Source organism: Ptychodera flava, chromosome 21 (assembly GCF_041260155.1).
Source record: "Ptychodera flava strain L36383 chromosome 21, AS_Pfla_20210202, whole genome shotgun sequence".
NCBI lineage: Eukaryota > Metazoa > Hemichordata > Enteropneusta > Ptychoderidae > Ptychodera > Ptychodera flava.
Window position 1 is genome coordinate 31,125,349 of NC_091948.1, and position 12,816 is coordinate 31,138,164.

A 12,816-nucleotide genomic window follows, 5' to 3' on the forward strand; every position below is an offset into this window, starting at 1 on the left:
TTTAGCGCCTCCAGCGGAGAGTCTGGATAGCCGAGATTGGCCCAGTTACTGGGAACGTACCATAGGGAAGCCAGGATAAACGAACAAATAAACAAACTAACTAAATAAACACCCAAACAAACAAAAACAAACGAATAAACACCCAACCAATCGAACAAAAATAAACAAGTACATAATCATTAACAGTAAATAAACAATAACAACAAACCCCAATACATAAAAAAAAATATAAGAGAAATTATGGAAGACCGGTCACGACATGCGACATGCGACCTGCGACTTCAAAACTGCGACCTGCGTCCCGCGAGTTTGAAACATGCGACCTGCGACTTCGGCATTTAGACCTACGTGTAACCTGCGACTTCACAACAGCGACCTGCGTGTTTGTCAAACTGCGACCTGCGACTTCACAACTGCGACATGTGACAACAACACGTAACGTTTCATGGTGTTTTCCTCAGTATTAGATTGGAGGCGTCTTGCGTGAACTTTAATCCTTTGAGCGCCAAAGTCTATTTTTGTCCCCTTTATATAATAAACCCCTGTCAATTTTTCTCCAATTTTTGCAAAAAAATTGGGAAAAACCTGTAGCCAATGAAATGTGATGTCGATTTGGTCCAAAATTATCAAAAAATTACAGAAAAATCATACAATTGGTAAAATTTTGCACTAAAATTTTGGTGGGAGAAAATTACAGCGCTCAAAGGGTAAAACGTGGAAAGGAGATTTAACGTTCAACATCGATCAATTAATAAGCCATTGCTTTCGCTTTGGTAAATCGTTCACCAAGTCTGGCAAAACTCAATTCATGTACACACCAGTTCACTCATTTTCATCTGGAGAGATAATTTTATGACGGAAATGTTGACAGTCCGTGTTAATGCATGGAAAATAATATGCTACGTGATAGGCATTTATATGTTTATATTATAATTTCAAATTATTTTAGATATTCTTCGTCTGCCTTACCTCGCTTCTTTCCTTATGTTATCGACAAACTTTTTGATTTTAGAAATCTCTGGTATTTATCCTCATTTCACTGTGGTATAACCATCTAGCTGTCTGTTTAATTCATCAGTTGTCCCCCCTGTATCATAACTGCGTCAGTGTCATTGCAAACATTCGAATTTTCAGTTATTGTCGTTCATTTTCTAACATTTCCAATTTTGTTCCAATTCTCTAGTGATTGATCATCGGATGTTGCCATCTTTTCGTCTAATTTCATTTTTACTTTTCGTCAAAAAATCGAATTGATCCAACTTTTGTTCTGTTGGAAAAATAAAAATATTCTTACTGGTTAACTTCGGACTACATTTGTCTACACAAATAACATATGCAAAGTAAAGCAGTTAAAATAATACTGATATTGACAGAAGTGCAAACATATTTGCTAACCATGAATAGCCAGAGACCGACTCAAGTTCTTTATAGATAACGCGAGTTAAAACTGTAAAACAGGACATACTTATGGGTTTCACATCTAGGCCCAGGGCCGGCCAGAACTAATCCGGCAGATTGTGAGAAGATAAGCTAATCTTTTGTCCGCGTTCACATTACGTTCAACGCTGTCCTAGCCTAGATCATTTGGTAGCGTCTAGCCGACCTTTGACCTTATACAGGTCACAATGGCTGTCTTCGACAACAGGACCATGTTCGTCCTGTTCTGGTTGTTTTTACGATTTTTGCGATTGAGACGGGACAATTTGACCCATCGATCGCTTTTAAACGAGGTATCTGGTATGTATAGAGTTAACTGGTGAACCTCGAAGGCGAAATCGACGGAGTGGTCGTCAGCAGCGTGAGGAAATTCGGCGGTCAAGAAGGCGCTTTGTGTTTCTGACAGATTTTTCACCATATCTTCGTTCCAAATGCCTAAAAGACACTTGATTTCTTCCGTAGCCCAGTTGACTCCTCGACTCGCCATGTCTAAAATGATACTGAATCTTCGAATAAGTCAAAGACTACACTGCATGTCAACTACAGAGGGCGTCAACTGGGACCTGAGTCGGACAAAACGCGTTCACATACGCTGTTTACTGCTCGGCCAGAGACCTGGGTCGGCCACAAACCACCCCTCTCGACTAGGACAGAAATTGTCCGGACAGTGGCCGGCCAGAACCGTTCACACCTGTTTTTTTGGTCGGCCACGAACCTGGCTAGGACAAGGGCCTAGTCTTTTTTGGCTAATGTGAACGGCCCTAATTAAACCCTCCTACAATCCTATTTTCAGTCTTTAAGCCTAATATGTACATACTATAATATGTACATATTATTTTTTGTGTGTATATAATATTTTAGATCATGTAGGCAGAAAAGTTCCAGAAACTATTAAACACTGATGTAGACGTTTAAAACCCTATTGCTATTGCATTATTTCAGATCGGTTTGCCTTTCGTAAGAAGAAAATAAATTTGTGCTCTTCGTTTGTGGAATTCTCTACCGTCACAGCTTCATGCCATTCTGTCGCTGGTTGAATTCTTTCGCTGGCCGATTTTTGCGTAGGCCAGCGGTGCGAAAATAATGCTCTGGTCGCGAGAATGCGGTAAACCAGCTGTTTTAATATAGTGCAATGGTGTCCCTCGTGTTTTTCAGGCTCGTGTTCAGAGCAATGGTGCGAACAAATCAAGACTGATATCGCAGTTTGACAAACACGCAGGACGCAGGTCGCTGTTGTGAAGTCGCAGGTTAGGCCTACACCTTGGTCTAAATGCCGAAGTCGCAGGTCGTATGTTTCAAACTCGCAGGACGCAGGTCGCAGTTTTGAAGTCGCAGGTCGCATGTCGCATGTCGTGACCGGTCTTCCATAAGAAATTGAGTAATTGAATAATAATTGAAATAATTAACCGAACAACACATGAAAGTTATTCAAAATGCGACGTCACTTTTACTATCCACTATTCTTTAATATACTGTGGGAGTATAGTGGATAGTGACACTGACGTAGGATTTTGAACATGGCGCATGTGCTGTTCAGTTGATTATTTTAATTCTTATTCAATTTATCAATTTCTCTTATATTATTTAGTTACCTATCTACCTATTATTTGTTTAGTTGTTTTTTATCGGTTATTTGTTTATATGTTACTTATTTATTTTGTTTGATTGGTTATTATTTGTTTGTTTTGGCTTGCTTTTGTTCGTTTGTTTATTTATCCTGGTTTCCCTGTGCAGGTATAGGTACCAAAATGCACAATATAGACCACAGGGGTGAGCCATTTGATAACTTGGGGGAGGGGGAATGGAGGGTATGGATCTGAGAGCATTATTTTCCCTCCCTGCCCACTTGGAATTATTTTTATTCCAAATAATGTTGTCATTTCAAGTATAATACAGTCGTGAGAACAATATCATTGTGTTTAGCCTCCATGCAGGTCAGGTAATTTCCCCGCACACTCATACTAAATGCAAATATTGACGTTTGTTATTTTCTGTCATTTGTTCCTTCCATTTCTCCCTGTAAGCGTCATTTTGAAAGGAATACCACATTCACTATCACGGCAATTGCAAAAATCAAAGCAATCATAGCCATAAGTATCAGGAAGGATAAAGAGAAAATAAAATAATTCGTTGCACAGATTTTGACCAGTGATGCCTCATAAAAGGCAGCATCTGTGTTTGTTCAGCATGTTATGTGTGAAGACAAAATGGTGCGGATCGAGGCCTGCTCAGAAGATTCATACAGGATGATAAGTTGACCACAAGTTTGAGACCGGAGCATGATTCCTTAAGTACTTGTGCAAGTATAGCCCATTGCTTGTATATCCGATGAGCAAGGCACAAATTCTCATTTTTTTCCTTCATACCCATAAGTAAAATGCAACTCACACTGCACTTGCCTGTAGGGACATGATAAATTTGTAGTCTTGCTTTCAAGACTTCGTCGCTTTGTTGACATAATTTGTTAATCAAGCAAAAGTGTGAATCCAGCTTAGGGACAGAAATGGTGGCGAGTGAAAGTAATGAATGTGAGTGACAGTTTCATATTTCTGACAAGCTTTTCCTTGGCAAATCCTTCAGTCCACATCACGCATGCAACACACTTTATTATCATAGTTATCATGATTATCATGAATGAGCCAACCAACAAGGTCTTGAAAGCTAGACTAATGGATTTGATAAAAAAGTGATTGAAAACACAGAAATAAATGTGATGAACTACAACAGATATATATCTTCCACCGATAATGGTGATCATTTATTAATTTCATGTAGAAAAGACTTCCATTATCCAACTTATCAGCAAACGATATATAAAATATAGAATGTAAATCTCCTGATTGTTGAATCAATGCATTGGCATTGCTGTGACATCATTTCCACAGATTATCATTTGGGAAGACTTTAAATTGGCGTATACAGATCTTGATCTTTGAAGATGACATGTGAATGGAAAACAATAGCGTGTTAATCTATGTTGATGACTCAGGCTAATCATCAGCCTGCTTTTAAACTCTATTCAGAATGGACTAGTGCCATAAGATATTAAATGGAAGGCAAAATGGTGGACGTCATAGTGTTATTTCTTCCACAGGTACACATTGGCCAGTTGGTTAGATTCAGACTGGCAGATCCGTCACTTGAGGGCGCTCATCCTCTTGCTATCTATTCATCATTTCATTGCATGGAGATCCACCACATTCACCATCGAAAGCAACAGGCCAGTGAAGACAGTGCGTATGCAGCTATGTCCACGGATGAATTCTCCATACTTGGGTAGATTACACTCCATGTACTTTGCAAATCATGCCATACAAACAAGTAAAAACCATATGAACACATATGTGGATACAGATAACTGCAATATACAAGCTTAATTTTATCAACTTTCACAATGACTTGTTCTTCTTTCTCACCAGTGTTGCTGTTGACATGCAATTTGATGCTGTCATTGCTTTCCTACAAAGTAATCTCAACTTGAAAGCAAGATTTTAAAATATCTGGTCCACACATTGCCATTGACCTTGATAATGGACCATGTAAACTGACTATATATGTACAAAGGTTTATACAAAAATTTTTCAAATGTAAAGTGCAACACTGCTACCACATTGCGAAAAGTTTCGTGGCAAGGAAAGTAAGAATGTAACATTATAAATTTCTATAAAGAGACAATAGACAGGTCAGGGGCTAAATATCATTACATTTTTTAAAAGAAAATGTAATATAAAACAAAAGTTCAAACATTACTAAAAATGAAATTCAAATTGAAGTAAAAATTACACTTATAACCATCTATTACACATACATGTAAAGCAAAAGTGTAGTAATAGTTTTGATGTTACTAGAAATTGGAGAGGCATATATGCAGAACCCAGAGCAGTTTTGGGAAATACAATAAAAATGTCATAACAACGCTGTGAATGCTCTCCAAGCCTTGGCTTCATGACAAGTATACCCAGTACTTTGAAAGTTTCATTTGCAATGACGTGAAAGTAACAGAGTTGATTATCATTCTTAAGGCAATGGTATTGACACCATTTGCCGGTACAATCCATGCTTTTGAACACTTTTCCTATTAGATGCTTCCCTAAACTACACTCCCAACTTCCCATCCATTAAAAACACAGAGTTTATCATATATTAAATGCTTTGTAACGAATGATCCCATACCAAACCACATTTGGACAATACTGTTGAGAAACAGTTTAGTCTGTTAAATAAATATGTAAATATATGTATCATGTTTTGGAAAGCATTAATCAACAACTGGAAGCCCATAATTATGGAAAATTCAATGATTATATTTTCTAAATAAGTAAACTAACAACAGAGAACATCATATGTTGTCGTAACAAAGATCCTGGTACTAGAAAATGCTTAATATTACCACATAGAACGTTTACACATTCTTGGTGTAATTTTGTCTGTTAAGAATACGTCTGCTTATGACTAACAGATTCAAAACATTGATGTTTCCATTGTGGCGTTGATTTCAGTTGATCAAGGTCGAATATACTGTACATGAAATGAGAAACATTGTTGGGTACAGAATAATGTAATTCACCAAGTGTGTGAAGTAAGGAAAATGGAAAAATTCAAATATGACATACATATACATGGTTGGTAGCAAATATTGCTTGTCTTTGCAGACCATAGTACTCACTGATCTAACTTACATTTTGATGATTATACTTCTAATACACAAGCAGTGATTGTGAAATACTTATCATGCTATATATGACAACTTTACTACACTGAGACGGATGTTAAATAGCAAAGTAAAAGTACCACAGATATAGCCAAATAAATTCATTGGCAAGATTAAAGCAAAGAAAAATGAAGTTTTAAAACGTGTGTTCAAAGAGGACAGAGTGTGTCTGAGTAAATATAGTCTTTCGATATCTCTACCAGACTCAGAGTCATATGATGAGTTCTGCACATAAAAATAGCTACTTATATTTGTATTTTAAATGAAAAACAGCATATTTACACATGACATAGTAATCTAGAAAATTTAGCATTTGCTACCACACAAACAATGTGGAGATTGTCACTACATATTTTGAGATTTACTGTATCGCTATAAAGCTCTGCGTCTATTCTTGTCCTATTTTGGGCCTTCTTGTTTTGTCATGAAACTTACTTCACAGTTCTTGGAAGTTTCAGCATATCCTGTCATCACTGGGATTAAAAAGCAAGATACGTACCTTCTGTCTGATTGGTCATCTAAGTCTACTAAAATATTAATATGGATGGCTAGTTTTCTGTCATTCAAAAACTTATGATAAATTGCAGAAGTCCAAATACAGACTTCCATTAGATCTCCCTTTTCATTGTCAAGTATACCCACACACAAACACAATTAATGGCTGTCCAAGGAATACTCAGGGAGGGTTCTAACCACCCTTGCAGTCAGAGAAACATCCCTGGTACTGTCTAATCAGTATTGAGAATTAAGTGATACCTCTAAATTTCATTTTTCACTCCATTTCAACTTGTTTTTCTATCCCCCCCATACAATACCCATGAATGTCAAAAAGAAAGCTTTGACACTCCCAGACAGCCAGCTGGAATATTCACAATCAATTAGTGTTGACAAATATCATCCCCGTTTCATGAGCCACCCATTCAAAGTCATGACCCCCCTCCCTAAACTTTCATGTGTTTTCATGTACATCACTGTACTCTAGGTAGTTCTGATATAAATATTCACCATCAAACCAGTGTTGATAAGTTACTAGTTGCTGGGCTTGACGGCGCCAAATGATCTACATGATTGTGATTGATATGAAGATACGGCGACTTCAAATCAATGCTGTGGACACTTTGGTCTGATTGTTTTTCAAATGGACCCAGCCCTTTGGCGATTAACGACTGTTCTACTTTCCAGATGTAACAACTCCAGGAAAAGCTGTACAAGATGAAAATCAGTCCAAGTCCCATGAATGCCGTTGAAATTGCAGCGGGAATGAGTCGGAACTTGAGGAATAAGTAAATACCAAGTGCTGAAAATGAAAGAAGAATAAAATAATGTACAAAATTCAACAATATCTGTTTTACATATCTTAATTCAGAATATGTTGAGACAAATATAAGAGTTACAAATCTATGCAATACTGACTTAATTCACATCATATTAAAGCATGCTGCAATATTTAAAAGAAACTAGCTCTGACTTTTGATGATATTTTTCATCAGTGTTGTTCTGCAAAACAAGTATTGGTGTATTTACTTCTTCCTCTCCATGAAGTATATAATATTATATAGGGCTCAGCCCTTGGTGTCGCGCCAGGCGTTGAGATTAAAAATGTTATTTGCATCCATTCATGATTAGTAATCATAAAGGATAAAATAGAATTAATTGTTACTTTCTATATACGTTTGTACAAATATGACCGGTTTACCCTCTAATGACAGTTCACGCACACAATGTCAGACCCTGTAGGTATAGATTTTCTGTTATGTGTAAAAAAGTTTGACATAAATTTGCAATTTTTACCATGATTACTATCTATTGTGTTTAACAAGGGACGTATTGTGCCATCATTAACTTTGCAATAGTAACTGTACCGCCCAACTTCCGATATTGTAAGCTGAAAACCAGCGTTACTTCTAACCAGATATGAACTGAAAATGCTCACGTGTTTCATTATATATTGCATTTATGTGCAAGTTTGAACCTTTGTTACATGCTTTGCTACATTTAAAGTGTTATGATCAACACAATGAATTTCACCACAGATCAATTCTAAAGGTCATTAAGTATTCAAATATGTAATTAGCTGAAATAAAAATAATTAATTTCTTTGAGTACTGTCATTGTATCACAATATAGCATGTGTAATTACCTTTGGTCAAGTCCTTCAAGCTCTATATGCCAAACCGTGAAAGCTTGTTAGCTATTTATGCAAATTATAATTAGCTGACATGAAAATGCAAAATGACTGTCAATACTGTTATAACCTGGTATAATGATCAATGTACACAGCATGTTTCGCCAAATTTTATCAAGTAAATGCCAGTATATATCCCTAATTTGGAAGGTTCATTAAATATGCATATTGGGAATTGGCTGAAAAAAATGTCAAATGACTTTCAATAATCTTGTATCATAGTATCTTTAATGTACATAGCAAGTTTTGCCAACTTTGGTCAAGTCAAAACAGATAAATATCGCTAATAATGCGGGATATCGGACCGCAGGCGGGCGAAGATTGCATTATAAGTGCGCCAACCCAAACTCACTGCATGGACATCACATTTACGAAATCGAAGTCCAAAGTCAACTACGTCATTGTTAGAATAAGAGAGGTTTTCCATAACACAGGAGCATACCACCACAAATTTTGCACAGATGGCGTTGCACTGGCATTGAAAAAGGGTGCATGGGAGCATGGGAACGCGTGCAGTTTCCCTCGCTATGGGTAGGAAATGCATTGAGCAAGACACACTTCCGGGTTCGCAAAAACATAGGGCCAAAGTCCCTGAAGCTACTATAGACATGGATACAAAATTAAGTATTTCCTGACTGTATGAAATTATCTCACTAAGGTCATCCTAGGGACATGTAAACCAAATATTAAAGCTGTCTGACCAGCGGTTTTGGAAAAACAAGCGACTCAACAGTTGACAGAGCTCTGCTGTGTTATGTAGAGAATAACCTTTTGTGACACATGTATTGATGAAGAGGGTGGATATCTTTGATAGCTCATTTGAGGATGGCCTGACCAAAAATGGAAAAAAATTCCGTAAAAATACAGATTTGCATATTTCATCAGACTATATTAGTCTATAATAGCAAATAAACGAGAGTTAATTACATTCTAATTAAAGTAAACAAGACTTGCTTAAATCAAGATTTACGTCATAAAAAACAGCATATCTGTCAGGTTATAAAGAACCTTGAGCTGGTTATCTTTTAATATCAGTATTTTCATCCTATTAACCAAGCACATTTTAACTTTCAAATTAACATTGTAAGTAAGTTCTGTTGAATAAGTTGAGACTGTGTGTACTCAGAGAAGCACACTGAAGAGACAAATGTTTGAAACTTAAGAAGTTCAAGGTCATCAAAAGCATTATAAGGAATCATGTTACACTTTCATAGCACTGTTTACACAGATTGCATAATTGCTATAAATAGCACATGAGGAATCTTACAGCCCAGCTTTACCATAAAAACCCTATCACTTTGACCACTCTTTTAATTGACCACTCTATTTTTTTCCTCAAAAAGTAATCTTATTTTATCCTTACCAAGTCAACCATAAATGAAAATTAGAACTTTCTCTATCTCTATTTATTTGACCACCCTATCATGACAAACTATTATGAGCACTTTCTTTTAGATAACATAAATGGTGGTTCAGAATATATCAAAGTTGGGATTCAGGAAAGTTGCCTTTACATGTTTTAATCCTCAATTCACTATGAACTGTCAAAAAAAGTTGAACTTTCTGATAATTCCACACTAAAATTATTTTGGCTTTGATGATTTCCTAATTAATTCAATTATTTAAAATCATATTATTTTTTTCTGGGTGAATTGATAGGGTTTATACAGTACAAGAATTACATACAATGTAAGTCAAACTTTGACCAAAAATGACAAAAAATTCCTTAAAAATACACATTTGCATATTTCATCACAATTTGAACAAATCTAAGTTGGGTTATCCCTAGGGACCTGTATACCAAATAACAAAGCTGTCTGACCAGCGGTTATGAAGAAGAAGATTTTTTACCAAAAACACCTTTTTTGGCATTAATTTGCCTATTTTCAACAATATCAAAAAATTAAAAAAAACAGTTTCTCAAAATCATATTTTTCATCTACACAACAAATATCAAATCAGTAAGTACTGCGGTTCTCAAGATATTTGAGTGGACGGACGCCTCACAAACGGACATACGGACATACATACATACATACATACATACATACAGACTGACGACGGACGCCGGACGGATACCCATCCCAATAGCTTCTATAGACTATAGTCTATAGTAGCTAAAAACGAGGATCCCATTTACGGGGCGCTCAAATATAACTATTTGCTGTGATACATAGCAGAGGCGTATGTGTTTGTGATGCTGAGAATAACATCAGTAAATAAATGACGGGTTTTAAAAGTTGACGTTTTTTTGCGATGAAACAGACTTCTGAAGGTAGCTCGCTTGGGGAACACGTCATCCCGGCCGCTGTCCGCTTTGACCCCAGTAATTCACACTGGTTTTGGTCGGCCCCAGGTACCCAAGTCACTTTGACCCCGTCACACTTTTGCCTACATGTCCACGGAGACGATTCAACATGTTCCACAACAAAGCCAAGACAAAAATTGAAAATATCAATAAAATGGCTTCACAAAGGCTGAAATACACGATACTCGATGAAGTATGAAGTTTATGAATGAAATCAAAATTGACAACACAAGTGTTTGTCTCGGGTAATACCACTTGAAGTTGAACTATTCTACAGACTGTTTTTTCCATACAGTGCAGTATTTGTCAGTGAAAAATTAATCTTTGCAATACATTTTTTTGCGATGAGCTGGAAATTTGATTAATATCGAGTTAATGTACATAAATATTCCGTTATTTACTGGGACACGTTTATTTTCTCGATCCGCTATCTGCGGACTACGTGCTGAAGTACATTGACTGTTCATGTCAACGATCGTTTCTCCCTCTGCAGAGTTTCTGTATCCCGTTCAACATCGCTGTACCTCGATCACACGATAGTGACGCTATGTAGCTGTGCAGTATTGAAACTTATCATAAAATGGCCACCTCGTCTAACAGTAACACGTATTGTCGGGATTATCGTACGGAAAAAAGACTGCAAAAGTAAGACTTATGAATCTTCATCAGAATTGAACACATCATGATTGTACACGAGTATCAACCGTGAATGCACGTTGAGCTCGGCAGTTACACAAGCATGGTACGCTACATGCATAGCCCTACGAGTATGGCGACAGTGTCCGGCTTTGGCTACGCCGGGGGCTACGCCGCCTACCGGAGGTGGGAGGCGGCGTAGCCAAAGCCGGACACTCTCGCCATACTCGTAGGGCTACCTACATGCACTGCCGCGATGCCGATCGTATGCATTCCAAGGCCTATCCCGGAATTTGTTTCACAGACAACCTCAAAGGAGAGCAAACATAGTTCTATGGACAATGACGAATACGTTTCTTGGCGAAGCAAAATCAAAACAGTGCAGAAGTACATGAAGTAGGTCATGGCCTTGGACTCTGTGCACGAACCTGATTGGACACTTCAATACCTTTGACCCAAAGTTATTATTCATCAGCACTTCCATGCCATGAGGCTAGGTAGAGAACGTATTAGCCCTGCGTACGATGCTGTGTGTTCCGCTACAGCTAATAGCCCCGCTCACCACAGCCCTGCAAAGACCCGTACGTAGAGTTGGTGACTTCAAATCCATTTTGGACTTGACGTAAAAAGCCAAATTACTGCCGAAATTCAGCGTTCTTGGGCCCGAGTCGTATCCCTGCCTACCTCAGCTTCTCGATCGCTTCCAAAAATGCCAGTCTTTTATTCTTTTTTCGTAAATAACCGTCGATGTCGGCAACTCTCTCGCTAGCCCTGCGCAGTGTACGCTGTGTGTTAGGAACGCACACAGGGAATGCACAGCGTACACTGCGTACGTACGCAGGGCTAGCGAGAGAGTTGCCGACATCGACGGTTATTTACGAAAAAGGAATAAAAGACTGGCATTTTTGGAAGCGATCGAGTAGCTGAGGTAGGCAGGGATACGACTTGGGCCCAAGAACGCTGAATTTCGGCAGTAATTTGGCTTTTTACGTCAAGTCAAAAATGGATTTGAAGTCACCAACTCTACGTACGGGTCTTTGCAGGGCTGTGGTGAGCGGGGCTATTAGCTGTAGCGGAACACACAGCATCGTACGCAGGGCTAAGAACGTATGTACTCATTTCTGGCGATCGAGCAGCGAGGGAAACAATCAATTACCAAGGATAAAGCTAATTTGCTAAACGATATTTTATCTTGAATAGTGAGTTGAATGAGTAATAAAATATCATATTTTTAATGTTCAATACGAGGTTGAAACACGGAGGGACCGTGGTTGAAACCAGAGCTATCCAGCTGTAGCCAACCTGGACAAGCACTTTTCACAGCGCCCTCAAACAGTCGATTGTTTTCACTTGTCATACGCGGCGTAACAGAAAAATTAAAACTTTCATAACTTCATTAATATCCAAGCCACGCCCACCAAAACCTTTTCAGTTCTAGCCATTTGAATTCTGAAGATGTCTACCAAATTTGACTGAAATACGTTCAGCCGTTTTTGAGAAAATGGACCCACAGACAGACAGACAGACAGACAGACAGAC

The 12,816-nt window shown here is 37.9% G+C and overlaps 1 protein-coding gene across 3 annotated transcripts in view; it reads right to left on the bottom strand.

The window, feature by feature from the left end:
- Positions 1-4,167: 4,167 nt before the first annotated feature.
- Positions 4,168-12,816, bottom strand: part of LOC139122013 (transmembrane protein 221-like) — a 34,011-nt gene continuing 25,362 nt past the window's right edge. For all 3 annotated transcript variants that reach the window (XM_070687357.1, XM_070687359.1, XM_070687358.1), the window contains one exon: positions 4,168-7,445. In XM_070687357.1, the coding sequence (XP_070543458.1) occupies positions 7,156-7,445 (290 nt within the window). In that variant the 3' untranslated portion in view covers positions 4,168-7,155. The remainder of the gene's footprint in view (positions 7,446-12,816) is intronic.